This window comes from Petaurus breviceps, unplaced genomic scaffold (assembly GCF_028583685.1).
Source record: "Petaurus breviceps papuanus isolate PSGF00001 unplaced genomic scaffold, PetGlider_PUasm1.0 189, whole genome shotgun sequence".
Classification (NCBI taxonomy): Eukaryota; Metazoa; Chordata; class Mammalia; order Diprotodontia; family Petauridae; genus Petaurus; species Petaurus breviceps.
This window is the reverse complement of record NW_027185809.1, coordinates 14,739,530-14,766,533: the sequence shown is the minus strand read 5'-3', so window position 1 is coordinate 14,766,533 and position 27,004 is coordinate 14,739,530. Positions and strand designations below refer to the sequence as shown.

Sequence of the window (27,004 nt, the reverse complement as noted above, 5' to 3'; positions counted from 1 at the left end):
AATCTTACACAGTAAGGGGAGGGCTTATAAAATAAGAAAGTTGACAAAGTGTCAATTGAAATTGTGACTCAGGATATCTGTTTTCTTTACAATTAACATGCCGTTATGTAGTATAAGTCCAAAAAATATTAAGATAAGAAAAAGGCCCATTTCTCAAGTTAGTGTCTCAGGTAAGGATTGTATCCTTAATGGCTATAAAGTAAGCCCCAAATGGCTTTGTTGACATAGGAAGAGGTATTCTCTTAGTTTACTCAGAGAACAAAGAAGTTGTTAGGCCCTGGTTCTTTTTCTGGCTGATTAGTTCAGGCCCTGGTCCTTATTGAGGTTATTAAATTGATATTAAAGGATTATCATTTCCTCCTTTTCCTCAATGGCAAGCTATAAACTTAGGCGTAAGACCAAGGTGGTATGGAAAAACTACTCTCTTCCTCAGAGGGGAAAATCCCTATCTAATTGGATTCAGGGTTTTTCCCAACTGTTTCTTGAAACAGGGGCCGCAAAAGGTGAGGCAGAATTCTTTGTCAGATGGAGTCTGCCTCATGGGGTGAATGGAGAGATGGGCGAAGAAGTCACTCTTCCCCTGTGGTTGGACATCCCCATAAGCGGGCTGCCATTTCAAGGCAATTGTAAACAGCAAAGAGGAAGAAGCTTCAAGGGGAATCAAGGTGGGGGGTGTCAAGGGCGTAGTGGGAGTGTAGAGTAACTAAGTAAAAATAAGTTAGAACTACCAAAACCAGTCTTGGGCATGTAAGGGGCTCTGGTGGGGAGGGCACTGTTCTTCATGCAGTTTTCTTCAGGTCCCATGGCTCAGATGTCCACTCAGGATCAGGCATAATCTTTAGATGTGACTGATGGATCCACATCCATATCCACTAGCTGTCAACTAGGGGTGTAGTCAGACAGACCTTACTGGGACTCCCAGAAAACATGTGATTTTATACTAAAGGCACATAGAGATGGTTCATTTTTCCAGCCATGCAGGGCTAGGTTCAAATAATATAATAAATTTTTTCTCACAGTTTACAAAATTACATAATTACATTAAGTCAGGTACAGATTAAATTACTTAGATGGCTCACAATATACTAGTTTTGAGAAGGGAGAATACATGTTACCGAGATAACCAAGAAAACACATAAACCATATAAATCAACAGAATCATTATTGCCAATGTTACTAACATTGAATTCCTTGTATAACAGTGACCTATTCCCAATATCCATTTAAACAGCACAAGTTAGTGTTTTGGATTAAGGATTGTATCCTTAATGGCCATAAAGTAAGCCCCATCTGACTTTGTTGGCATAGGAAGAGGCATTCTCTGAGTTTACTCAGAGAACAAAAAAGCTGTTAGGTCTGGGTCCTTCTGGTTGATTAGTTCATGCCCTGGTCCTTATTGAGGTTATTATATTGATATTAAATGATGATCAAAAGGTTTTTCTATCTAGAATTTGAAAGAAATCAGGAATACAATATGAAGAACATTCTTGGTATGGTGAAAGCCAGTGAAAAAGCAGTCAGGTGATGTCTTGTGTGAAAGAAAAAAGACATGATCCTTTTACTTAATGATCTAGTATTACAGTAAAGCTTATTGGACTAAAAAATTCTCCCAGGTAGAAAACCCAGTGGATTTTTATTAGTACACAGTTAGGTATTGGGAAATTAGGAAAGATCTGTAGGGCCTTTGGTTTTGCCACTGAGTTCATATAAAATTTGATTAATGAACCTACAGTAGGCTAAATTTGTTGTATGAAGCAATAGTAGTTTCTTCTACCTTCATATTGCTTTGCTCGCTTATTATATCATGTTGATGTTTTATGTACTTATTAATGATGCAAACATAATTGCATCAATTTAAATCTCAACCTCAGGCATAACGTTGACATCAGGGTGAAGTGTACCGCTTACATTCTTTGCCCTGCTACCAGAGCAGAGAGCAATGCATGCAGATTCATCCAGGAAGACTGGACACTTATGAAATTTGGCTGCTAATGATTGATTTTCTTACCATTTTACACACACACAGGCACACACTCAAAAATATGTTAGGATCAATGTATTCTTTTAAATTGTTATTGGTATTTCTTTTAATTTGGTCACTATAATATGATTTATTTACGTAGAAACAAGGGATTCTGTGAATCAGTCATAAATGCTTTTGTTTTCAGCTTGCTATGAATCATTTTTATTTATACTATTTATGGAGTGGTGATTGGATTTGGACTTCTTGAAGGGGCATATGCTATATATTTTCTCATTCTATGTGTTATAACTTTTTAAGAGAAGTTATTAATTTTTATTTGGAATTTGAAGAAAATCAAGATTACTTATACTTGTTTTGTATAAAAGACTTTTTTAGCAGAGAGGTTTTTTTGGTTACAATTGTGATGTAATAAATTTTAAAAAGCTTTAAAATACATGTATCTTTGTTCTTTTTCTTTGATCAATTTTCTTGTCATATGCAGTGTTTTGTTTCATAAATCATACTTAATTTGGAGGGCAATAATGGTACTTAGAAATATGGATTTTTTTTTCACCTACACAGGTGGAAAGTGGGTATTTAAGCATTTAAGAATGAAACAGATCAAGCAGGCCAGCACAACTTGCTACCCCTGGGCTACTTTTAGCATGGCAAAGGATTTCTGGCATGAAAAAAATGTAGAGGAAAATTTCCTTTGTATGTAGAGGAAATCCTTTGGCATGCTTCTAGTGGCTGTAGCCTGCACGTTGTGCAGACCTAAGATAAATACGTTAAAAATAAATATTAGTAATATTAATTTAAAATAGTAAAACAAATCTCCAAATATTTTTGACCATAGTTTTTTTTTTTTGTTTGTTTTTTGTTTTTGCTTTTTGGAGGGGGAATGGCAGGGCAATTGGGGTTAAGTGACTTGCCTAAGGTCACACAGCTAGTGTTAAGTATCTGAGGGCAGATTTCAACTCAGGTCCTACTGACCCCAGCCAGGGCTGGTGCTCTATTCACTGTGCCACCTAGCTGCCCCTGACCATAGTTTTTTTCAAGGTCTGATATTTTAGAGGAAAAATTTGAAATCAAATTCTAGATTGCATTTTAAAATTTTCACATGTTTAATTAACCTCTTTAAAAATGTTTTCCCTTAATAGCTTTTGTACTTTCTTAGTAGAACAAAAGTTTCTTCAAAAAATTTCATTATCTTATGACCAAGCTTTCTGTTACCAAACCCCCTAATTAAAGACTCTATAGGTAGATCAGATCAACTAGAGTTTCTAGTCTACAGGCATAGTCTTTGACAACTACCACGTAATGACAAAGCATCCAAATTGGACTGAAGTGGAAAGATTGAATAAGTTCTGATATTTTAACTTGTAAATACATGCTGGCATTTGAACGTGTTTAGTGTCCCTATGTGGTCAATTCAGCTTTTTTTTAGGGATACCTTTTAAAGATTCTTTTAGATCATAAAATATGCCAGTGCCAAGTAAAATCTAGGTTTTGCTTTTGTAGCCTTTCAGCAGGTCCCATTTGAAATATAAAACCTTTATTTTATATTTGAGAACTTCAGTGATGATCTTCAATACAACGAATGCCTCTCTCACTTCCTTACACTTTTCAGTCTTAATTGAATAGGATGGAAAGGTCACAACTTTTTACCTAGTTCTTTTGTAGCATGATATAGCAATAAGAATTCTGACCTGGAATTGAAGAGTCTAGGGTTCAAATTTTGCCTCTGATACTCTTTGATCATAGTCAAGTCCCTTAACTTTTCTGTGCTTCAGGATCCTTACCTGTAGCACATAAGTGCTTGTTGCAGAGCTCAAACGAAATAATATATGCTAAGCACTTTGCAGAACTTCAAGTGCTGTATAAATGCCTATTAATATTCTTATTTTGTTGCCTATTATGTTTAACAACTATTAGCTAAGGTTTTTCAATCTTGACTTTATTTTGATGACAAAATCATCCTAACAATTTGTGTTTCCTTCTCTTGTACAAGTAAGATTGGGAAAGGGATCACTAAAAAAAAAAAAAGACTAGAAGAGGTATGATAAAAAACAAACACTCCCAAAGTCCTAGTCATCAACCATAACAAAAGAAAACTGGACACCTGTAAATGTGTGTAATGGGAATGAGAATTTGAAGATTTTCTCTGCCCCTTAATAGACCTAGGTAGGGAGTTTGAAGACCTCCCCTGCTTTGAAAGTATACTCTGCCTCCTAATAGGCTGAATGTAGTCACATAGAGCCTGTGGTGGGAGAAGTTTGCTGAAGGGAAGCAGAGCCCACAGGAAACTGGGAGTCAGAGCCAGAGCCAGAGAGATGGTGGGAGAGAGAGGAGGCTCAGGCAAGGAGATAGAGAGGTTTGTGAGTAAATATTGATCTTGTATTGGTTTGTGGGAAGGCTAAAGGATGCTGGGGGTCTCAGTGTTACTATGACTTCTGAATATCTTTGGCATTATGATGGAATTGGCTTACTGGTTTTGGGATTAGCTTTTCTGGTGTCTAAAGAAATGTTTCAGTTCCACCTCCTGTATGGAGAGTTTGTTATATTTTGTGATCAAATGTCATGCTATATTTATAGTCATGGTCTTTATCATGATCTTGGGCACTGTAAATATTGCACTGGCACTACAATGTGGTAGGTACAACCTTGGATAACATTTTTGATGGTTGCTATTGTTGAGGACAGGCTGTCAATATAGCAATGGCCAAAATCAAAGGAGGGAATAGTCACAATAACACTTTTGTTAGAAAAAATATAAATAGGCAACTGGAGCTATTATTTCTTCATAAGTTTTAAAATAATTTTACTTTATCTCAGGTGAAGATGGGTAACTATATGATTTTTTAACTTTTAATTTTTTTTGGAGGGCCATTGGGGTTAAGTGACTTGCCCAAGTCACACAGCTAGTAAGTGTGTCAAGTGTCTGAGGCTGGATTTGAACTCAGGTATTCCTGACTCTGGGGCCGGTGCTCTATTCAGTGCACCACCTAGCCGCCCCAACTTTTGATTTTTAATATTAATTATCAGTGTAATTTCTAAAACTTTCATTTCATCCAGGTAGAAATCCATCTTCCTTTAAATTGCATAGTGTTCACTCTCCTCTTCCCTTCCTTATAGAAGAGGTATAGTTTTCTTTGGTGGTGTGGTTTTCAAGTAAAAGAAATAACTTCTTTTCCAGGGGACCCAAAAACTGGTCATGGCTATGGAGGAACGCATGATAGAAGTTGAACAAAAGTTGAAACTAGTGAAAAGGCTTCTACAGGAAAAAGTCAATCAACTAAAACAACAAGTAAGTTTCCTACTTATTATTTTCTGTGCTACCTTCACTATGGACCCCAAATTGTATGCTAATCTATTGGCTTTCACTAACTTTGACACTAACTTTCTCAAAACCCAGTGAAGCTTTCATCTTCAACATGCTCTGATACGTTATGACTATATTTCTCTAACTTTACTAAAATCGTTGTATTGTATCTGAAAAGAATTGGACTACCTTTTTAAAAAATACGATTTTAGAAAGACTTTTTTCTCCAAGTCTCTCTTATGACGTAAAAATCACTGTATATTTTTCTGTTACTGCTAACCTGTCAGTGGTTTTATATGTTGACATTGACATTTTATATGTAGACATTTACTAAAATGGTTAAAATTAGTGACCTTAATGAAATTCAGTCTTGAATTATATAACCTGTATTCTAGAACCATGTTATTTGAAAAAAAAAAAAAAAGGGGGATGCTGTATAATCCATGAAGGCAGAGACCCTGCCTTTTATAAAGCATCCCCCAGTACCTAGCAGAGTTCTGCTTGCAACAGGCATTTAACAAAATTCTTATTTGACTTGAATCAATGTTATGTGAACAGGAAAAAAAAAGTTATTGTTATCAGAAAACAAGAAGCTATGCTTTTTCATGTCTTCTTAAATTTATTCTTGGAAACATAATCCAGACACTTTCTATTTTCAGTACCACTCCATAGTGTTCCCCCCACTGAGATCTGTACCCTTAGGCACATCAGGTCCATTGACTGAAAGGGAATACTGGGATAAACATTCATAGTGGCAGTCATATTTCAAATAATGCCACAGATGCCCTAGAAACCACTGCTGAAACAAGTTTATACAAAACTAGGAAGCCATAGTATGAAAGAGATAGTATGTTTAACGGAGTTAGGAGAGACTTGGGTTCAATTCTGGCCTCTGACCTTTAACAGTAGTCACTTAAATTTCATGGAGTCTCTGTTTCTTCCTTTGTCTAATGAGGATAACCTGTAATACTTAGTTCTAAGTGTTGTTGTGAGGAGCTAATCCAATAATGTATGTATACCACTTTGAAAACCTTAAAATGTGAGCTGCTATAATTATGATGGTTTTTTTCTCACAATAATGTATCCCTGTTTAACAGTGCTTAGGGGTAGGTGGTTTTTGGTTAACAATGAAAATTAACTATCCCCACTTTCTGGACACCTATGTTATCCGAGTTGCTATTTCTCAACACTTCCCTGCAGGTATCTCCAAAGGTTAGATAACCCATTCATGTGTATGGAGAGGAAGAACAGTAAGATGGGGCTTCTCCTTAACGGGGAGCCAAGATGGCAGAGTTTAGGCAGGGACTGGCCTGAACTCTCCCCCAAACACTTCCAAATACCTTTTTAAAGTGATTCTAGAGGTAGCTAGGAGACAAGTGAATAGAGAATCGGCCCTGGAGTCAGGAGGACCTGAGTTCAAATTTGGGCTCAGACACTTGACCCACTTACTAGCTGTGTGGCCTTGGGTAAGTCATTTAACTGTAATTGCCTTACCTTCCCCCTTCCAAACAAAAAAAAAAATGACTAAAGAATTTTAGTTCCAAAGAATTTAGGTTCTAAAGAACCCACAAAAAGACAGAGTGAAACAAATTTCTAACCCAGAACAACCTGGAAGGTCAGCAGGAAAGATCTGTTGCACCAGAGTGAGAGATGTGAGAGATGGCAAAGAGTTAAGTTTCCACAGAACTGCTAGAAATTGCTGAAGCAAGACTTACAAGAAAGTTAGCAGACAGCAGATAGGCCCGACCAATCAAAAGGCAGACAGCGACCTTGAGAGACTCTCAGACTAGAATAAGAACTGATCCAGCTTAAACCAATAGGGGTCAATGACCAAGTAGCCTAAAATTACTATTGTGTATGCTTAATAAACCTCTTGCATATTATGCAACACGCCTTACATAGAATTAGAGTCTCGTTAATGGAACATGGAATGCATGATAACGTATGATGAAGGGAAGGGTTACCTATCTAGAAGAAATATGCAATGGGCGCATGGGAAGATGTAACCCTGAATCTGTCTCTGAAAGGAGATACCCACGCCAGACTAATGGTACAAAACTTTTCTTGCTTCTGTATTCAGGACTCCCTCTTCCTGAAGAAGGTCAGAATCCACTTCTGGTCAGAAGTGTTCAATTCCTTTGAACTTCTTCTCAATAAACTTCTTTTGATACCCAAATATCACTATTTGTTTGTGTTTGTGTTTCTAACAACTGGTGCCCAATTGGGGCCTTGACTCTCTCAGAATTTGGGTTTGGGTAAGATAAGATAAGGTACCACAGGATAACTGCAGAGACTGTTTGCAGGTTGAACCTGCCCCCACCAGAACTTGTGATATTAGACCACAGGTAGTGAGTCCATAGGAATTAGGAAATCAGTTAGTAAAGAAATGCCCTTTGTTGATCAGGAAGTTTCTTCCTGGAGGAAGCCTTGCTGGACAGGTTTGCCCTCTCACCATGTTTGCAGGACCCATCTGGAGGGAGTCTGATTGAAGGGGTTCAGCCCTAGAAGACTTGCAGATAGGGAGGAATGGGTTCTAGACCTAGAAAGAGGAAGAATCCCTGGGAAGATATTCTTCTGGAAAGTCCCCTAGGGAGGATGTTGGAATATTGGGCAGATGCTCCCAGTACTAGGGCAATGATTGGACAAAAGAGCCTATCTTAAGACACTTGGTCTTTTGGCCCAAGTTTGGGGCAGACAGGGATTAGATAGGTTGGATTTTAAAATTTGTATGTGAATAGCAAAGGTTTCCTTTTGAAATTAACTATATGTGAGTCAGAGTAAAATACAACTCTGAGTTCTTTAATGGTCTAAATTCAAATTCTAAGTTGGTTTCTAAATTGGATATAATATATATATCCAAATAGTTGGATCTTTTTTAGGAGGTGATTGGTGGATTCTTTCAACCTCTATTTTGCCCTCTGGTTCTAAAACATCAGGGCAGTTTTCTTTGAGAACTTCCTGGAGGATGATTTCTAGGTTCTTTCTTTGATCATGGCTTTCAGGTAGTCCAATAATTTTTAAATTATCTCTCCTGGATCTGTTTTCCAGGTCAGTGGTTTTTTCCATGAGATATTTCACACTGCCTTCTATTCTTTCATTTGTTTGGATCTGTTTAACAGCATCTTGATTTCTCATAAAGTCATTAGCTTCCATTTGCTCCAATCTATTTCTGAAGGAATGATTCTCCTCATTGAGCTTTTGAGATTCTTTTTCCATCTGGCAAATTCGACTTTTTAAGGCATTCTTCTCCTCATTGCCTTTTTGAGCCTCTTTTGCCATTTGAGTTGGTCTATTTTTTAAGGTGTTGTTTTCTTCAGTCAGGTTGTTGACTCTCATTTCTAGCATGGTTCTCATTTCTCTTCCCAATTTTTCCTCTACTTCTCTTATTTGGTTTTCAAAATCCTTCTTAAGGCCCTCTATGGCCTGTAACCAGCTCATATTTTTCTTGGAAGCTTTTGGTGCAGAAGTTCTGACTTCACTGTCTTCCTCCTTTTCCATGCTTTGATCCTTTTTGTCCTCAAAATAGAAGTCTAATGTTGGATTCCTCTATTTGCTTAGCTTCCTTTGTCTGCTCATGTTGCCACTCAATTACTTGACTTTTGGGCTTTTTGCCACAGTAAGGCTCTGCTACCAGACAGGGGAGCTTTGTCCCAATTACTGGGGTTTTCTCAGCTGCTGAAGGTATTAGTTGGGTGCCCTCTCTGAAGTCTCTACACACTCTGGCAAGCTGGTTGCACATCCCAGGACCTCCACCCTAGACCACAATACAGATCCAAGCAGGTTAAATCAAGATCAATTACCCCTCATACTGGTCACTTGGTCCCCCTACAGTCTGCAGGCCAGGAGCTGAAGCAGCCATGTGGCTGCAGCTGCATGGCCACCCAGCCTCAGCCACTTCTTGCCCCAGGGGCAAAGGCCCACACTGTCTCCCAAACTACTAGATCCCAAAGTCCTCACTGCACTGCACTTTGTCCTTAGCATCTGTGTGTTGATAATTCTGGAAATCATCACAGCTGCTGTTGATCTGAAGTCTCTCCAGCCAGCGGCTGGTCAGGCCTGCCCTGAGGGGCTAGGGTTGGCTCTCAGGGCACTGCGCTGGCCTCTTCCTGCCTGGCTGTCCTCAGAGGGAAGTTAACTTCTCTGTGTCATTTTGTGGGTTCTGTAGCTCCAAAGTTTCTTCAGAGTCACCTTTTACATGAATAGGGGGAGGTGGAAGCTGGAGACTCACAGAAGTCCTGTTTCTACTCTGCCATCTTGACTCCGCCCCACAATTTTAATTTTTAGGGCATTATTTTCATTAATTAGCTTTTGCACCTCCTTCTCCATTTGTCCATTTCTACTTTTAAAGTAGTTGTTTTCTTCCATGGATTTTTTTTCCCCACTTGACCAGTTCTACTTTTTAAGGAATTGTTTTCTTCAGTCCATTTTTGTGCTTCCTTTTCCAAGCTATTGACTCTTTTGTCATAATTCTGCATAATTCTCATTTCTTTTCCCAATTTTTCTTCTACCTCTCTAACTTCATTTTAAAAATCCTTTTTGAAAAAATATCCTTTTTGAGCTCTTCCAAGAGGATTTTTGGGCTTGAGACCAATTCATACTCTCCTTTGAGGCTTCATATGCAGGCATTTTTTCATTGTCCTTTTCTGAGTTTGTTTTTTTCATCTTCCCTGTCACCAAAATAGCTTTCTATTGCTAAGGCTCTTTTTTTTTCCTCGTTTTTTAAAAGTTGATCTCTGCTCCTGGGAATAAAGGGTACAGTCCCAAGCTTCTTGTACTGGTCAGGGGCCTGTTCACAGGTTTCTTCACTGAGGCCTCAGGTGCTGGCAGCTTGCTCACTGCATTGGGGTGTCCTGGTAGAATTGTGTGTGTTGTGCTGGGATTCTGGGCCTGGCAGTTTGCCTTCTGTGCTGTCATTGAAGGCCTCACAGCTGGCCTGTTTTGCCACTATTCAACTGAGCCAGGACTGAGGGGTCTTGGTTTCTGGTCTGTGTTCTGGCTAAGATCCTCCTGCTACCTTGCCTGGACACTTTCTGTGCTGGGCTGTGCTCCCCTTTTAACCAAGCAAGACAGACCTTTCCTAAGGTCCTTCTAAGTTATCTTAAACTGGGAAGTTGTTTCACTCCTTTTTGTGGCTTCTTTCTGTCATTCCAGAATTTGTTTAGAGACTTGATTTCCAAGGGAAACTGGGGAGAACTCAGGGAACTTCCTGATTTCTCTATGCCATCTTTCATCAGTTCAATTTTTCAGTCTCATAGTCCCTGCAGAATCATTTCCATAATAGCAAACATTGTCTCCAGTGCCTTATTTCACTATATACATTGGCAATTTTTGTGTGTGTGGAATCCTGAAGTTTTGTTTTTGTTTTTTATTCAACAGGATCTTGTCTATCATATTTTTAAAAACCAGGGGCAGCTAGGTGGTACAGTGAATAGAGCACCGGCCCTGGAGTCAGGAGGATCCATGTTCAAATCCAGCTTCAGACACTTGACACCTACTAGCTGCTGTGTGACTTTGGGCAAGTCACTTATCCCCAATTGCCCTGCCTTCTCCCTCCAAAAAGACAACAACTAGGTAGAGAATGGATACGTGGGGTCTGGAATTGAGGAAGGAGATTTTGATTTTAGATATAGGAAGTTATTTTCTTTACTTTCACTCTTCCTCCTCTTCTCTCCCTGAGCCCCCCTCCAGAACCCTCAAGTTTAGAGAAAAGGAATAAGGGATTCAGTTCTGTTAGGCTAGTAAACTACTTATCACATCTTGCTATTTACTTAGTTTGCAATTCAATTCCATTCAATAAATATTTGTTAAGGGCCTTCTCTTGGCCAGGAACTATTCCATCCTGCAAATACAAAAACCAAAATATTGTTCCTGTCCTCAAAGAACTTACATGAGGGCCAGGAGATTGCATAAACAACAGAGAACATGTACAACAACATAAGTAAGTAAATATAAAATATTCTTTTTTGTTGTTGTTTTTTTGGAGGGCAATTGGGGTTAAGTGACTTGCCCAAGGTCACACAGCTAATTTGTGTATGTGTGTGTTAAGTGTCTGAGGCCAGATCTGAACCCAGGTCCTCCTGACTCCAGGGCCGGTGCTCTATTCACTGTGCCACCTAGCCCCCCTAATATAAAATATTCTAAAAAGATAAGAAGTAATTTTTGAGGAGAGAACACTAAAACTAAGGATCAGTAGTAAAAGCGGTCATTTGGGTCATGTGGTTGATGAAAGAGCCTGCTGGAATAGGTATCACAATGCCTCTCCATTTCATCCTTCTCATCCAACACAATTCCATTGAGTATTAAAGTTATTTTTTTGTTTATCAGGAGTGGCCCATGTTGCACATAATGGGAGAGATACAACCTTAGATACTTTCTAGCTGTGTGACTCTGGGCCAAGTCACTTAACCTCTGTTTGTCTTAATCCATGTAGAAGAAAATGACAAATCACTCTAGTATCTTTGCCAAGAAAACCCATGGACAGTGTGGTCCACAGGATTATATAGGGACATTTATACTGATCTAGTTCAATTTATTACAAAAGGAATATCCACTATAAACTTCCCTGATTAATGGTCAACTCATCTTTACTTAAAAGCCCCTAAGAATGGTGTGTGGGATAAAAAAGTTCAGAGTCTGAATCTGAGATCAGAAAAGGTCTTTATTCTTTCTCATGAGAAAGGGCCCTCTGCCCCTGTCGCTCAAATGGCGTCTGCCAGGAAGAGGGCAACAGGTAGAAGCAAGACCATGGTTATATAACCTTCTAATGAAGATACCCAATCCCCCCCAACTGGCCTTCACTCTCATTGGTAGGGAGGCCTGCCCACAACCTAAGCTCGGGAATCTATTTGGAGACAAAGGACATGAAAACATGTGGGTGTCCGTTGCAAGGCCAAGAAAGCAGTTTTATCCTTATTTGGCGTATCTTATGCTGAGATGGCCTGGGGAGGGTCTCCATTCCTCTAAGTCCCAGATTCCTGTAAGGTCAGGTGACTTCTAAACTTGGGCCTAGTGGATGCTGAAGCCACTCTAGATTTGATTTTTCAGAATGGGGAAACTCCACTGCATATCATCCCTCACAATGGGAAACCGATAACCTCCTGAGGCAGCCCATTCTACTTTTTTGATAGCTCTAATTATTAGAAACATTTTCTTGTATCAATATTAAGTTTTCCTCTTGGTACTTATACCAGTTTCTTTAGGTTCTTACTTCTGGGATCAAACAGAATAAATCTAATTCTCCTCCTTATAACAATCCTTCAAATGCTTGAATATAGATCTTCTCCAGCAGCTCTTAACCCCTTGGTCTTCTTTTCTTTTAGATAAGCATACTTCTTTCCTTCAGCCCTCCTCTTTGACATGACTATGTGACATAGGCTCAAGGTCCTTCACCATTCTGGTTGCCTTTCTCATGATATCTATTGTAGCTTGTTGATGTCTTTCTTATACTGTTCTCAGAAGAAAACATAATCTTACAGATGAGGTTTGATGAAAGGAAAGTACAAGGGCTCTCATCGTCTCCCTATTTCTGAAAGCTGTGCCTCTCTACATGTAGCCCATGGTTTCGTTTCCCTACTGCACTACCGAGTCATATTGAACTTTTGCCTTTCTATTGCTCTTTTATGTTGTACTTATGAATTTTATTTTTTGCACTCAAAGTGCAAGACTCAAGACTCTATTTACCTATTCCTTCCAACTTTATGCCATCTAGAAATTTGATGATCATCCCATCCTGTCTATATACCTTTGTCCAAGTCACTGGTAGAAATGTTAAACATTACAAGGCAATGAAGTGGTCCCTGGGTTACTTCACTTGAGACCTCTTGCTATGTTGACATTGCATCTGGCCATCCAATCTGTTCTGAATCCATCTAATTGTATTAAGAGAAGAATAAGGGCAAAAGTATTTACATAGTGCCTGCTATTTGCCAGGCACTGTGTTAAATACTTTTATAAATATTATCTTCTTTGATCTTCACAACAACCCTGAGAGGTAGGTTTTATTATTATCCCATTTTACAGTTGAGGAAACTGGGGCAGAGGTTAAGTCATTTGCCCAAAGTCACACAGCTAATAAGTGTCTGAGGCCAGATTTGAACTAAGATCTTCCTGACTCCAGGCTCAGTGTTCCACCCACTATGCTATCAGATGCCTCTAGGGTGTCATTATTATCATGTAGTCCACATCTTTCTATCTTCTCTACAATAGTAAAATAAGATATATTATCAAAGCCTTTGCTACAATCTAAACAATTTCCACTGTATTCCCATCTTCTACTAGTTTAGTAATCCTGTCAAAAAAGGAAATTTAGTTTGTCTGGTGTGACTTGTCCTTGAAGAAATCATGCTGGCTCTTTTTATTCATCTTTCTTGGGGCGGCTAGGTGGTGTAGTGAAGAGAGTAGTGTCCCTGGAGTCAGGAGGACCTGAGTTCAAATCCAGCCTCAGACACTTAACACTTACTAGATGTGTGAGCTTGGGCAAGTCACTTAACCCCAATTTTCCCTTCCTTCCCCCTTCCAAAAAGCAAAAAAAAAAAAAAAAGTTTCTTCCTAAATATTCACCACCTATCTCTTTAATGATCTATTCTAGTATTTTATAAAGATTCAAAGTCAAATTCACTGGCTTTTAGTTTAAGACTCTGTTCTCCCTTTTTTTGAAAACTTTCATTTTCTTTTCTTCAAGCTTGTATTTTATCTCCTGCTTCCTGTGATCTTTCAGATATCAGTAACAATATGTCAGCAATAATATCTGCCAGTTCTTTCACTGGCAGCAGGTAGGTAACTCAGTCAATAGAACACTGAGCCTAGAGTCAGGAAGACTTGAATTCAGATACTTTCTAGCTATGTGACCTTGGGCAAGTCACTCAACCTCTGTTTGCCTTAATCTAATGGAGAAGGAAATGGCAAATCACTCCAGTATCTTAATCTCTTGGGTTTAGGAATTTTCTCTGGCTGTATTCAATGCCTGAAATGTTTTCCCTCCTCATCTCTCCCTCTTGGCTTCCTTGAAATCCCAACTAAAATCTTTTCTTCTACATGAAGCTTTTCCCATTCTCTCTTAATTCAAATGTCCTTTTTCTTTTACTTATTTCCCATTTATTCTGTATATAGTCTGTGCATATTTGTTGCCTGTTGTCTTTCCCATTAGATTGTGACCTCCTTGAGGACAGGTATTATCTGTTACCTTTTTTTTTTTTTATCCCTAGGGCTTACTTAACTCAGTTCTTATCACATAGTAGATACTTAATAAATGTTTACTCACTGACAGCTATCTCATAGAGTTATTGTAAGGATCAAAAGGATTAATCTATGTAAACTGCTATGGTGATATCATGATATCATTATTATTATTAAAATTCTGTTCTCACCATATAATCTGAGAAACCATTAAGAAACCCTAAAAAGGAGGTTAGATTAACAAGTCATTAGGTTGCTGTCTTGTCTAGCCTTCATTTTTGAAGAGGACCATGACATCAGGGAAATAACGACATGATTTACAGTTGATTGTGATTTGAGTGAGGGCAGGCTGCTTATTTTGCATAAAGTGAATAAATTTGTACCTGTTAGAGAATTAATTGCATTTCTTTTTAAGCTATACACTGTCAATTTGTCTTCTTGTTCTTTAGTAATTTCTGTCAGCAAACTGAGCAGTAAAAGAACATAAAGAATTAAATATATTGTCTCTACTAAAAATGCTGTCAATTGAGGATGAATCCTTTCTTTATAAAGACATACTTAATAGATTGTGCAAAATAAACATTACGTCCCTTCCCATCCCATTCCCCTCCCCCAGCCTCTACTCAATTGAAAATCTTTGATTTTATTTCCAGCTTTGCAAGAATACAAAATCTGATGCAGTGATGAAGGATCTATATGTTGAAAATACTCACCTGCTAAAAACTTTAGAGATTACTGAACAACGGCAGAAAACAGCAGAAAAGAAAAACTGTCTTTTGGAAGAGAAGATTGCAAGCCTCAGTAATATCATCAGGAATCTAACACCAGCACAAGTGATTTCTGTACCTCCTCTTAGGTCATAGATGAGCCATAAAATCTACGAGAATATATACACTATACTGAAATACAACATTTCAGTAGGATATTACTGCCCCTTTCCTCTCCCTTCTCATGCTTAGGGTATGATTGTATTTATTTTCATTTTCAGTTAGGCAGTATAGTTATTGCTACCATAATAAGAAATATGAAAGCCCTGAGTACTCCTAAAATGGGACAAGTTAAGAGGAAATAGCCTAAACTGGAGTGTTTACTAAAATGTAAAAGGAAATCTCAGTATTCTGCCTAATTAACCCTCATAGCTCTTAGAAACAAATTAGGAAATTCTGACCAATCTTCAACAGGGAGAAACGATCAATTTGTTAAAGGCAATGTTAGCCTACATCATAAGCTTTGATCATAATGTACCAAGGAACAATTGAAATGGAAGTTTTCAGATATAGCACAATATCTGAAAAAATAAGCATACCTCAAGTTTTATGTCTAAATTAAATTTTGCTGACTCAAATCATGGTTTAAATAAGACACTCTAAAGGGAAAGGTCTCATAATAAAGTGTAATCTAAAACTGCCAACAACAGATACAGGTTTTTAATTTAAATATTCTAATGTTTCATCTTACATGTATGTGTATATATTCATAAGTACACGTATATTCATGTATATCCACATGTATGTACATGTGGATATACATAAACACAAATTTTTTTCTAAGTGAATCCTTTTAGGAGTCAAGAATATGTTTTACTCTGTGATTTGATATATTTCTAAACCTTGAATTAAATGTATCTTAAGAAAAAATATTGTCTTTGTGGTCACCCATGATGATGAAATCAAGCCAGATTAAAAATGTAAAATTCATTTTAGCTAATTTTTTAAAAATTTAAATGTGTACAAAGAGTAATATGTATGTAAACTGATTATTTTAAGTTTGGGGTCTTGTGAAAATGGTTAAATACAATAGTATTGTGTGTGTGTCTGTGTTTGTGTGGGTGTATTTCCCCTGTATCTGTGTATTAAAATAGCATTTATTCTTCTGATGTATTGTTAGGCTTTGTGTTAGCAGAAAAACTTATTCATAGGACCCACTAAGGACAGAAAAACCTATTAGAGCTCTACCTTTTTGCTATTCATTAAACATATCATATCAATTGAATTATATTATTTAATTATAATACAATATTGAGTATTTTAAAAACTTTAATTGCTTTAAATGTCTTTTTTCACCATGTTAGAATTTTTTTTTAAGTTATCTCTTAGGAATAAATAAAGCCACTTCTTTATATCATTCAAATTATCAAGGAAACTCTGAAAAATGTTTTAATTTATTTGGGGTCAACTTCTATTCTTAGAAACATAATAAGCCAGCCAGATAGCCTTTACCAAAAAATCTCACCAGCTTTCAGTTGATAAAGTTCTGAGACAGACTTAAGAACTTAACATACATTAAACTTCCTGAATAACTGTATATCCTCTTTATAATTTGAAATATATAAAACCTTATGACCTTGTTATTGAATATATGGTCTCTACTAAGCATTTTGATTTCATATTTTTAAGTGATTTTATAATTCTGAAAAATCCTTTGGAGTAAAAATTTCAGCTTACCTTGGATTTTTTTTTTAAAAATAAGCTCAAGTATAACACATTTGATGTTGAAAAATCTGTTATTGGAAATAAGACATGAACCACTTGATCTCTGAGATCATTATCAAAGCAGGATGTGGGCAAAAAGGGGTAAATGCATATATTATATGCATATATTTTATAATGGGAGTAAAAAGTTTAGTCTTAAGGCTAAAAGTGTAGTACAACCTGGAGTAATATGAGTGTCTGCTATGTGCCGCCAGCTGGGAAGTTCTTCCAAGCCATCCAGGTATTTTAATAGGTAGATTATAAAAGTTTATGTGCCAGGAAGTATATTCTCATCCATTATCCTAGATGGAGCAGAAAAACCAAACTGCTTTGTGAGGGCACAACCCTAAAGTGTCTGAACTGTACAGGTTAATGAAGTCATACAATATTTAGGTTTTACATATGTATACATATGGAGAAAGAAGGTAACAGAGAAAGACAGACATAGAGAAACTTAAAGATCATAAAAGAAATATTTATTTTAGAATCATAAAGCTAGAAGAAAGCTTTTATAAGTATTTAGACTACCCTTCAATTCAATGAAGAAATTCTTTCTTTTTACGATAATGATAGTTCACTTTGTAAGGCAGGTCATTCCATTTACAGATAGATCTTTTTGTTAGAAAAATACTATTTGAGGCAACATCTACCTCTCTTTAATTTCTACCCACTGAAACTCTCTCTTAGAGAAACAAAAAAATCTAACCCTTCTTCCACATAACAACCTTCTAATATTTGACAAGTTTTATCACATCCTCAAGTCTTCCTTTTTCCAGGCTAAACAACATTTCCTTGACTGCTCTCATGATTTCCAGAAACTTCTATATTAGTTTTATTCCAGGGTGTTATTCACTTGTAAATATAGTTGACCCTGATGAAGGTTGGAAAAGAAGATTGAATTTGTGTGGTGCTTACGTGATGATTTTCAAGATCAGTCAAGGTCTTTACCATTGAACTAAACACCAAATATTGATTAAAACTAGCTTAACTGGGGCAGCTAGGTGGCGTAGTGAGTAAAGCGACGGCCCCAGAGTCAGGAGGACCCGAGTTTGGTTCCAGCTTCAGACACTCAACAACCACACAAAAAATCTAGCCATGTGACCTTGGGCAAGTTACTTACCCCCAACTGCCCTCCCAAAAGCAAAAAAAAAGAAAAAAAAACTAGCTTAACTAAGGGGTGGCTACCACTATCTTCTCTTTCATCTCTCACACCAATAGGTACACTTTCTCCTTGCCAAGGCTACCAAATAATCCCATTTCATCCTGTTTTCTCCAGCAGATTTTTGTCTCTGTCATCCCAACTCTTACTTATTTTCAGTCTCTCTCAGTGTATGGGATGCTTTCCTTCTGCATATAAACATACTTATAATGTTTCCCCCATGCTCAAAAAACATCATTAGATCCATTTACCACTACTAGATATCATCGAATATATGTCTTTCCTCTTGGCCTCCATCTATGGTGGTATCTCTATTTCCTTTCCTCTCACTCTCTTAACTCTCCACAGTCTGGCTTCCAACCTCACTATTCAGCTGAAACTGTTCTCTCCAAAGTTACCAATGATCTCTTAATTGCCAAATTTAATGACCTTTTCTCAGTCTTCAATCCCTCTCAACCTTTCTTTGTCCTTTGACACTGTCAGTCTTCCTCTTCTTAATACTCTCTTCTGTCTAGGTTTTTGTGACACTGCTCTCTCCTGATTCTCTCTGACTACAACTTCTCAGTATCTTTTACTAGACCTTCTTCTAAGCCATGCCACATTCAGCATGGGTGTCTCCCAAGGCTCTATTTTAGCCCCTCTTTTCTTCTTCCTCATCTTATTTTGCTTAATAATATCAGTTCCCATGGATTCTAATAAATCCACGCAAATAATTTTCAGATTTACTTATCCTGCCCTATCTCCTAACCTCTCTACTGACCTCCAGTCCAACATTTCCAACTATCTATTTGATACCTTGAAGTGGAAGTCCTGTGGACATCTGTAACTCAACACATCCAAAACCAAACTTATCTTTCCCCTCAAACACTCCCTTCTTCTTAACTCCTCTTTATTGTTGTTGGTACATGTAACTTATAATTTTCAATGATATTTACTTTCATAATAGTAAAGATCCAATTCAACTTTTAAATCTAACTTTTATAGTGTCGTTTTCAAGGAGAAAAGCTAGGCTTGTACTTGTGATATCCATACATTCTATTAAGATAAAAGAAATGAAAATACTATCTGTTTTATTTCTAAGCCTGAAATTATAAGCTTTTATTTGAAAGCAATTTACCACAATGGATTATATAGTTTTACTTGCCTTCATGGAAACAATGTTTTATGTACTTATATAATGCTTTATCTGTGAGATTTTCTGAGAAATGTTACAGGGTTTACTTGTATATTATCCTTACCACATTTAAGGTAATTAAATTGGGAACAGGTATTTATTTTTAAAAATGTCTCCTTTAAAAGTACAAGTCAAGCTAGTCTAATTTTGTATAGGTAATGATTAATTGGCATAATTTTCTAACATCTTATAGTCTTTATTACAAAGTTAAAAAGAAGTTTAACAAATACTTGCAACTGAAGTAAGTTAATTTTGTAAATAGTATTCTTTGGGTTTATTTTCCTCTAAACATGTTATATATGCAAGACATATATATTCAATTGAACATTATTTTGGGATCAAAACTTTTTCTATTATTACATTATGTATGCTAGAACATTTAAAAACATTGAGTCAAATTTTAAATCTAAGTTTTTTTATTTTTATTAATTAATTTTTAGTTTTTAACATTCACCTCCACAAGATTTTGAGTTCCAAATTTTCTCCTCATCTCTCCCCTCCCCCCACCCCGAGATGGCACGCATTCTGATTACCCCTTGTCTCAATCTGCCCTCCCTTCTATCTCATCCTCCCCCCACCTTGCCCTCCCTCCTCTTTTCCCCATCACTTCTATTTTCCTGTAGGGCAAGATAGATTTCTCTACCCCATTGCCTGTATATCTTATTCCCCAGTTGCATGTAAAAACAATTTTTAACATTCCTTTTTAAAACTTTGAGTTCTTAAATCTAACTTGATTTAACATGACAGTCGAGTTGCCCTTGACTATAACAACTCTTTCATATAGCACTTTAAAGTTTTCAAAGCACTTTTTTATAATAACCCTAAGAGGTATTATGAACATTATTGTTCCCATTTTATAATGGAGAAATTGAGATGAAGGAATTGTTCATGGTCACACAGATATTTGTTGTCAGAGCTGACATTTGAAGCCAGGTCTCCTGAGTCCAGGACTAGTGGACTTTCCACTGTGTTATGCTGCCGTACATAAAAGATATGTTGTAGGACCAATTGACTTTGGATTTATAGGATACTTGTACCAATTGTGAAGGTTCATACTTGGTCTTCTTACCTGAACTGGGATCTGGCAAAAATACTTTGGGATATTTTATTTTATTATATTTATTGCCTTTTTTTTGGTAAGGTAATTGGGGTTAAGTGACATGCCCAAGGTCACATGGCTAGTTTTTGTGTTAAGTATCTTAGGTCAGATTTGAACTCAGGACCTCCTGACTCTAGGGCTGGTGCTCTGTTCACTGCGCCACCTAGCTGCCCCTTTTTGGGATATTTTAAAGCAACAATTTGTGTATCATTTAACAATTATTGTGAATGTTGCTTTAACAAGGGTTATTTGTTACCAGGTTGTTTCATTACCATACCTTCTCCACAAAGAACTAGAAAATCAAGACCAAATCCTAATGGGGAAATCCAAGAAAAAGTTGCAAGTCATTTTTTCAGCCCTGGTTATCATAAGGAGATAGACACAGAAGGGAATTGTTCAATAGAGTGTTACACTGAGCAAACCAGCCCAAGAAAGAGTCTATGCATTAGAACAAAAAGAAACCCCAGATCCACACTGAAACACTAATATGGGAACAGATGCTCACTGTCAGATTCATCAGTTCAGTTCCAGGTCACAGGTACAGGGCAGACTAAGGAAGGTAGCTGAACCTAGGTATGATATTCTGACCTAAGAAGCAGTCTTAAGTTCCAGGACATATACTTAGAGGGAAACAAGTTTGGAAGCAAGCAGCATGAGTATGTCTCAAATCCCAGGAGAAGAGCAGAGTCCAAGTTCCAACTTCTTACTTAATCTGAAACCTACAGTTGGATAATCAGGGCAGGAATTCTAAAGGGGAGCCTGAAGATCTGTCACTGTGAACCATCAAAGTTGACTGATTGGGATTAAGTCCATCAGTAGTGTACAATTATTAAAACTTGGGCCAGGAGCTTGCAGAATTCAGACCAGGGTCTCAGCAATCAGACTTTTTCCCTGAACCATACCACTTTGGGATCACCAAAAGCTTGCAGGCCCCCTGTCTGGGATCCAGAATGTCATAATGCCCCAAACTCCCAAGAATGCAGCAGTAGAACCGACCCAGATGTTTTATTCAGATGTGTACAGAGCCTGGCTTTAACATGAAATTCAGAGGTAAGAAGCAGGCTGGAAGAATGAATGGACAAGCAAGAAACAGCAACAAAAAAATCATGAAAAGCTATTATAGTGTAGGGGATGCTCAAGTATAAAATTCCCCGAATAGAATAACTCTAAAACATCTACAAGCAAAGCCTCAAAGAAAGTAACAGCATGGCACAAATTCAACTAAAATTCCTAAAAGAAAGCAAGAGTTTTTAAAAATGTTAAATATTCTTATAAAAGAAGTGAGTGTTAGGGGCGGCCAGGTGGCTCAGCGAGTAAGAGCACCGGCTCCAGTGTTGGGACGACCTGGAGATCGAATCCCGGGCTCAGACACTCAGCACCAGACCCAGAAATAACTGGCCATGTAACCTTGAGCAAGTTACTTAACCCCGATTGTTAAAAAAAAAAAAAAAAAAAGGAGAAAGAAGTGAGTGTTAGAAGAAAAAACTGAAAAAGAATTGAGGGTTATGGAGGAAAACTGGAAAGAGAATTAACTATGGCACAAGAGGTACAAAATATTGCCCAAGGAACTCTCTGGAATTAAAATGGGCCAAGTAGAAACCAATGAATCAAATAGACAGCAAGAAATATATTTTTTTAAAAAGTCAAAAGACTGAAAGAAATAGTAGAAAATGTAAAGTATCTTGTAAAAAAATAACCTGAAAAACAGCCCCAGGGCAAAAAAATCTAAGAATCAATGAACTACTTAAATGCCATGACCAAAAAAAATTTTTTTTCAAACATCACATTTCAAAAAATCTTAAACTAGGGTTGGCCAGGTGGCGCAGTGAGTAAGAGTGCCGGCCCCAGAGTCAGAAGACCTGGTCTCAGTTCTGGCCTCAGATACTTCACATCCCACACACATACACACACAAAACTGGCCATGTAACCTTGAGCAAGTTACTTAACCCCAATTGCTTTAAAAAAAAAAATCTTAAACTTACCAGAGAGGAAAGAAGAAACAGAAAATATCCACTAACCATATCCTGAAGAAAAAAAAAACCCAAAATGAAAACTCCTAGGAACATGATAGAAATATTCCACAGATTCTAGGTTAAAGAAAAAGTATTACAAGAATCAGAAAAAATGGGGTGGCCAGGTAGCACAGCAAATAAGAGCACTGGCCCCACTGTTGGGATGACCTGGGGATCAAATCTGGGCTCAGATACTTAGCACCACACCCAGAAATAACTGGCTGTGTAACCTTGAGCAAGTTACTTAACCCCAATTGCTTAAGAAAAAAAAAAGAATCAGAAAAAAAGAATTCAAATACCAAGAAGTGCTAGTCATAGTCACACACAATTTACCAGCCATGACTGTAAAGGAAAATTTTGAATACAGTATTTCAGAAGGCAAATTAAATGAGCTTACAGCCAAGAATAATTTACCCGACAAAACTGAGCATAATCCTATAACAAAGAATGTGGATCATTAATGAAATAAAAGACTTCCAGGCATTCCTGATGAAAAGACCAGAGCCGAAGTTCAAATGTAGGTATCTAGTAAGTGGATCCTCAATAACTGAACTATTTTTTTTCTTTACATGTTTGCAGTAATTTTTTCTTTGGCCTGGAAGATCTAGATTTTGACCATAAAGTTCCTGGGAGTTTTCTTTCTTTTCTTTTCTTTCACGTGTACAGATACCATCAGAGGTCCTCTTTATATATGCCAGATCCCTGTTACAATCTTCGCTCCACCACCACTCCATCTGAAGAAAATTACCATCCTTAGCAAATCAGCAGGCCTGAATTTTCAACATATTTTCCATGTTCCTAATCCAAAAAGTCATCTACATTTTTGGAAGGCATAAGCATTGTCCCTTTACTTGTTTCCCCAATGTAATATACAATAGCCTCAAAATAGTCTTATGTTGTGCAATTTTATACAATCCAACTGTAGGCAAAAAGTACAATTGTCCTCAAATACAAAGGTATTTGGATTCAACAAATAAGGAACATTTCACAGTTAACTAAAGGTTATTACTAGCCTAGTATTCAACAGGTAACTGACTTGGCATTCAAAATTATTTTCCTGAATCAAAAGGCAATAAAAAAGAGAAAAGGAAAAGAATATCAGCTTCCAGTCTGAGAAGAAACCTAGTCTTTAAACAGCTTTCCAGACAATTTGTATTTACAATTAGTAACTGTGGTGAATCAATTAGAAAGATATAGGGGCAGCTAGGTGGTGCAGCGAATAGAGTACCGGCCCTGGAGTCCGGAGGACTTGAGTTCAAATCCTGCCTCAGACACTTAACACACACTTTACACACACACACACACACACACACACACAAACTAGCCATGTGACCTTGGGCAAGTCACTTAACCCCAACTGCCCCTCCAAAAAGGGGTAAAAAAAAAAAGAAAGATATAAAAGGATTGCTTCAAAGCCCACCCCATCTGCCAGAGTGATACCTGAGTTAAGCTATAGACTTAGTACTGGCCATGTGTGAACTCAGGAAGATGAGTATTTCTGATTCCAAGCTTCGTGCTCTATCCTCTATGCCATCTAGCTACTCAATATAGATGCTATCAGCATATCAAACTTCATTTACAGAACTCAATAATCCTTAGTCATCAATCAACAAATAAAAAGCTTAGAAAATTCCACTGAGGGAATTGTGAAGGAAAATTCTGAGAAAAGATAATTAATTATGTTTACTGCCTAAAAATTTTTATCCCCAAATTTCTCCAGGATCATGTTGTCTAGGGTTATCTAAAAATCAAAAGTCCCAGGGAGAAAATTTCTCTAGGGGTCCCTAGAAGAGTGAAGAGCCCCATTGTATCCCACACAAGGCCCCACATGTAACACAGACTACACAGGCTCTCACTAATTGGAAGGTCAAATATGTGATTTTTCACTATATCCCACCAGGGTTCTTTGGTATTCTTAAAGGGATGGGAACTAGGTCCATAGCTTAATTTAGGTATCACTCTGGCAGATGGGATGGGCTTTGAAAGCAACCCTTTTATATCTCTCTAATTGATTCATCACAGTTAGATTGCTCAGTGAATTGGGCACTGGGCATGAAGTCGGGAAGACCTGAGTTCAAATATGGCTTCAGACACTTATTAGCTGTGTGTCCCTGGGCAAGTCACTTAATCTCTATTTGCTTTAATCCTTTGGAGCAGGAAATTGTAAAGGACTCCAGTATCTTTACCAAGAAAATCCCATGGATTTTTATTGGCATGCTATATAGTCCACAGGGTCATGAAAAGTCTGACATTGATGGAGTATGGACTTGGGATGGCTGTTCTCCCTCTGTCTTAACGCTGCTCTAGCCCCTGCTTCCAAGTACTGCAGGTTGACTGTGTGACAAAGCCAACAGATTGGGTCCTGGAGGTCCATGGCACTTAGCCCCACCCACCATAGACAACTCTATCCCCTGGGTCCCAAACCATCCCTGGATAATACAGCAGGAAAACACACTCAGCACTCCTGCCTTGCTGCAATGTTTTTATCTTGCCCCGGGGATGAATTCTGAGCTCGGAGGTTCCTCCTCTTACAAGTCCAGGAGCTAGGCTCTACATTCCTGCTTTCACCTCACCATGGTCTGCATTCAGGCAGCTCTCCACTCCTGCTCCACGGCTCCATTCCAAGCTCTCTCTGCTCCTGCCTGGGTCCAGGCACAGCAGACTCCAGGGGCCCCCACCCTCAGTTTCTATCCCTGGCCTGCACCACCTCAACTCCAGGGTAGCTCATCCTCCCCCAACCTTACATGGGGAGGGGCTATTCTGGTCTGGGTTCTGGGCATAGCACACTTCCAGAGCCTCCACCCCTCCAGCACAGTCTGGGGTGGGGCTACTCCACTCAAGCCCTGGCTCTGGCCATCCTCCTCCCCCCATATGCATGTTTTCCTCCCACAGCTGTTGCTCTGGCTTGATTCCTCAGGAGTGCTAGAGGAGTAGAGAGGCAGAAATAAAGGTTATCTCCTAGAGGCCCTGCTCTGGACAGTCAGGAAACCACTTCCATTACTGTTGCTTGCTTGGTTTCTCTCAGGTTATTGACAAAAATCAATACAATAACTGGGACAACTATCCCAGTCTCACTACACTACATGCTTTCCTTTAGTCTGTGCAGATCCTACTCACTACGCCAAATGTAGTAAAAAGCACCCTAGCACACCCAGGATGTCTTGCTAGCACAGGTTTTTTGATCTGCTTTTCTAAAGGAAAGACAACTTTAAAAGAGTTAACAATTTTACTTTAATTAATAGACAGATAAGTAGAAAGAAGTGAGTATCCAAGAAAGAATCCAATAGAGAGGGCTCCAATTGTCTAAACAGAACCACCTAAATACACCACCCGACAGAGAGAGCACCAGCATCTGAGTAGTCAAGGGGCTTTTAATAAATGGCTACTCAGAGTCCTGTCATCCAGGGAATCAAAAGGTACTTCTCATGAGGAAGCCCCCAAAGTAAAATACCAACCTCCCATTATATATAGTTTTCAACTAATAGGTTCAGAACCAGAAGGCACCACAACCCTTGTGACTTATTGCCTAATTTAGTATCAAAAGATGTGAAAGCCTTCCTACAAGCAAGTCTCCCCATAAACAAGCCTGCCCCTTAGGCAATTTCCTCCCCCAATGGGCTCTATGTGACTGAGGATGTATCACAGCTGTGAAAGCAGGAAGACATCTGTGATTGAAAGATCTGTGTACCTTTAGACCTGGGAACACAGTTCCTGTTCCAAGGGAAAAGGGGACCACATGTAGTTATATAGGTCTATTAACGGATGGGGAAGATCTTCCTATTCCATTAATGTTATGCACACACACACACACACACATATCTATATCTACACTTAATTATAGCCTCTTTAGGGTGTTGGGGGGGAGGGAAGGGAAAAAAATAAATTAAAAATCCATAGCAGAGTGTGCAGAGGTGGATGGCTGCACCAGTGTGGAGCCAGAGTGAGCCCAGGCAAGCTGATTCATCCACTGCAGGGGTGATTCCCAGATCTCTCACTGCAGGATCAGGGATCTATTAGAGCTGGGTAAGAGCCAAATGCAGGGCCCACTAAAGCGACAGCAGCTACTCCTGTGGCTATCAAACCACAACCTGGATGTTTAAAAATCACCTACCTGAACTTCCAGGAACCAAGATGACAGAGTAAACCCTAGCTACTCTAATCCCCCCCTTTTGACCCAGAAAACCCAGAGAATATCGCCCCAGTGTAAAACTGTGTAAAATCCTGAAATAGTGGAACCAACTGAAGACTTGGAAGTCCTACAGAAAGGGTGTGGCTGAGACTGTGCCAAGGAATCATGGTCTTGACTTAACTCTAAGAACCCAGAGACCACAGCACACAAAGTCAATAACCAGGCCCCTAGCTCCCAGCATAAGAAGTGCGGGTCAGGGGGTGGCCAGGTAGCACAGCGAGTAAGAGCACCAGCTCCAGTGTCAGGATGACCTGGGGATCGAATCCCAGGCTCAGACACTTAGCACCCACCCAGAAACACCTGGCCATGTAACCTTGAGCAAGTTACTTAATCCCAATTGCTTAGGGGCGGCCATGTGGCTCAGCGAGTAAGAGCACCGGCTCCAGTGTCGGGATGACCTAGGGATCAAATCTGGGCTCAGATACTCAGCACCACACCCAG

At 38.4% G+C, this 27,004-nt stretch overlaps 1 protein-coding gene across 5 annotated transcripts in view; it reads left to right on the top strand.

Annotated features, from left to right (window-relative positions):
* Positions 1-16,499, top strand: part of NIN (ninein) — a 199,541-nt gene extending 183,042 nt beyond the window's left edge. For all 5 annotated transcript variants that reach the window (XM_069091950.1, XM_069091948.1, XM_069091947.1 and 2 more), the window contains 2 exons: positions 5,160-5,270; positions 15,113-16,499. In XM_069091950.1, the coding sequence (XP_068948051.1) occupies positions 5,160-5,270; positions 15,113-15,322 (321 nt within the window). In that variant the 3' untranslated portion in view covers positions 15,323-16,499. The remainder of the gene's footprint in view (positions 1-5,159; positions 5,271-15,112) is intronic.
* Positions 16,500-27,004: the final 10,505 nt, after the last annotated feature.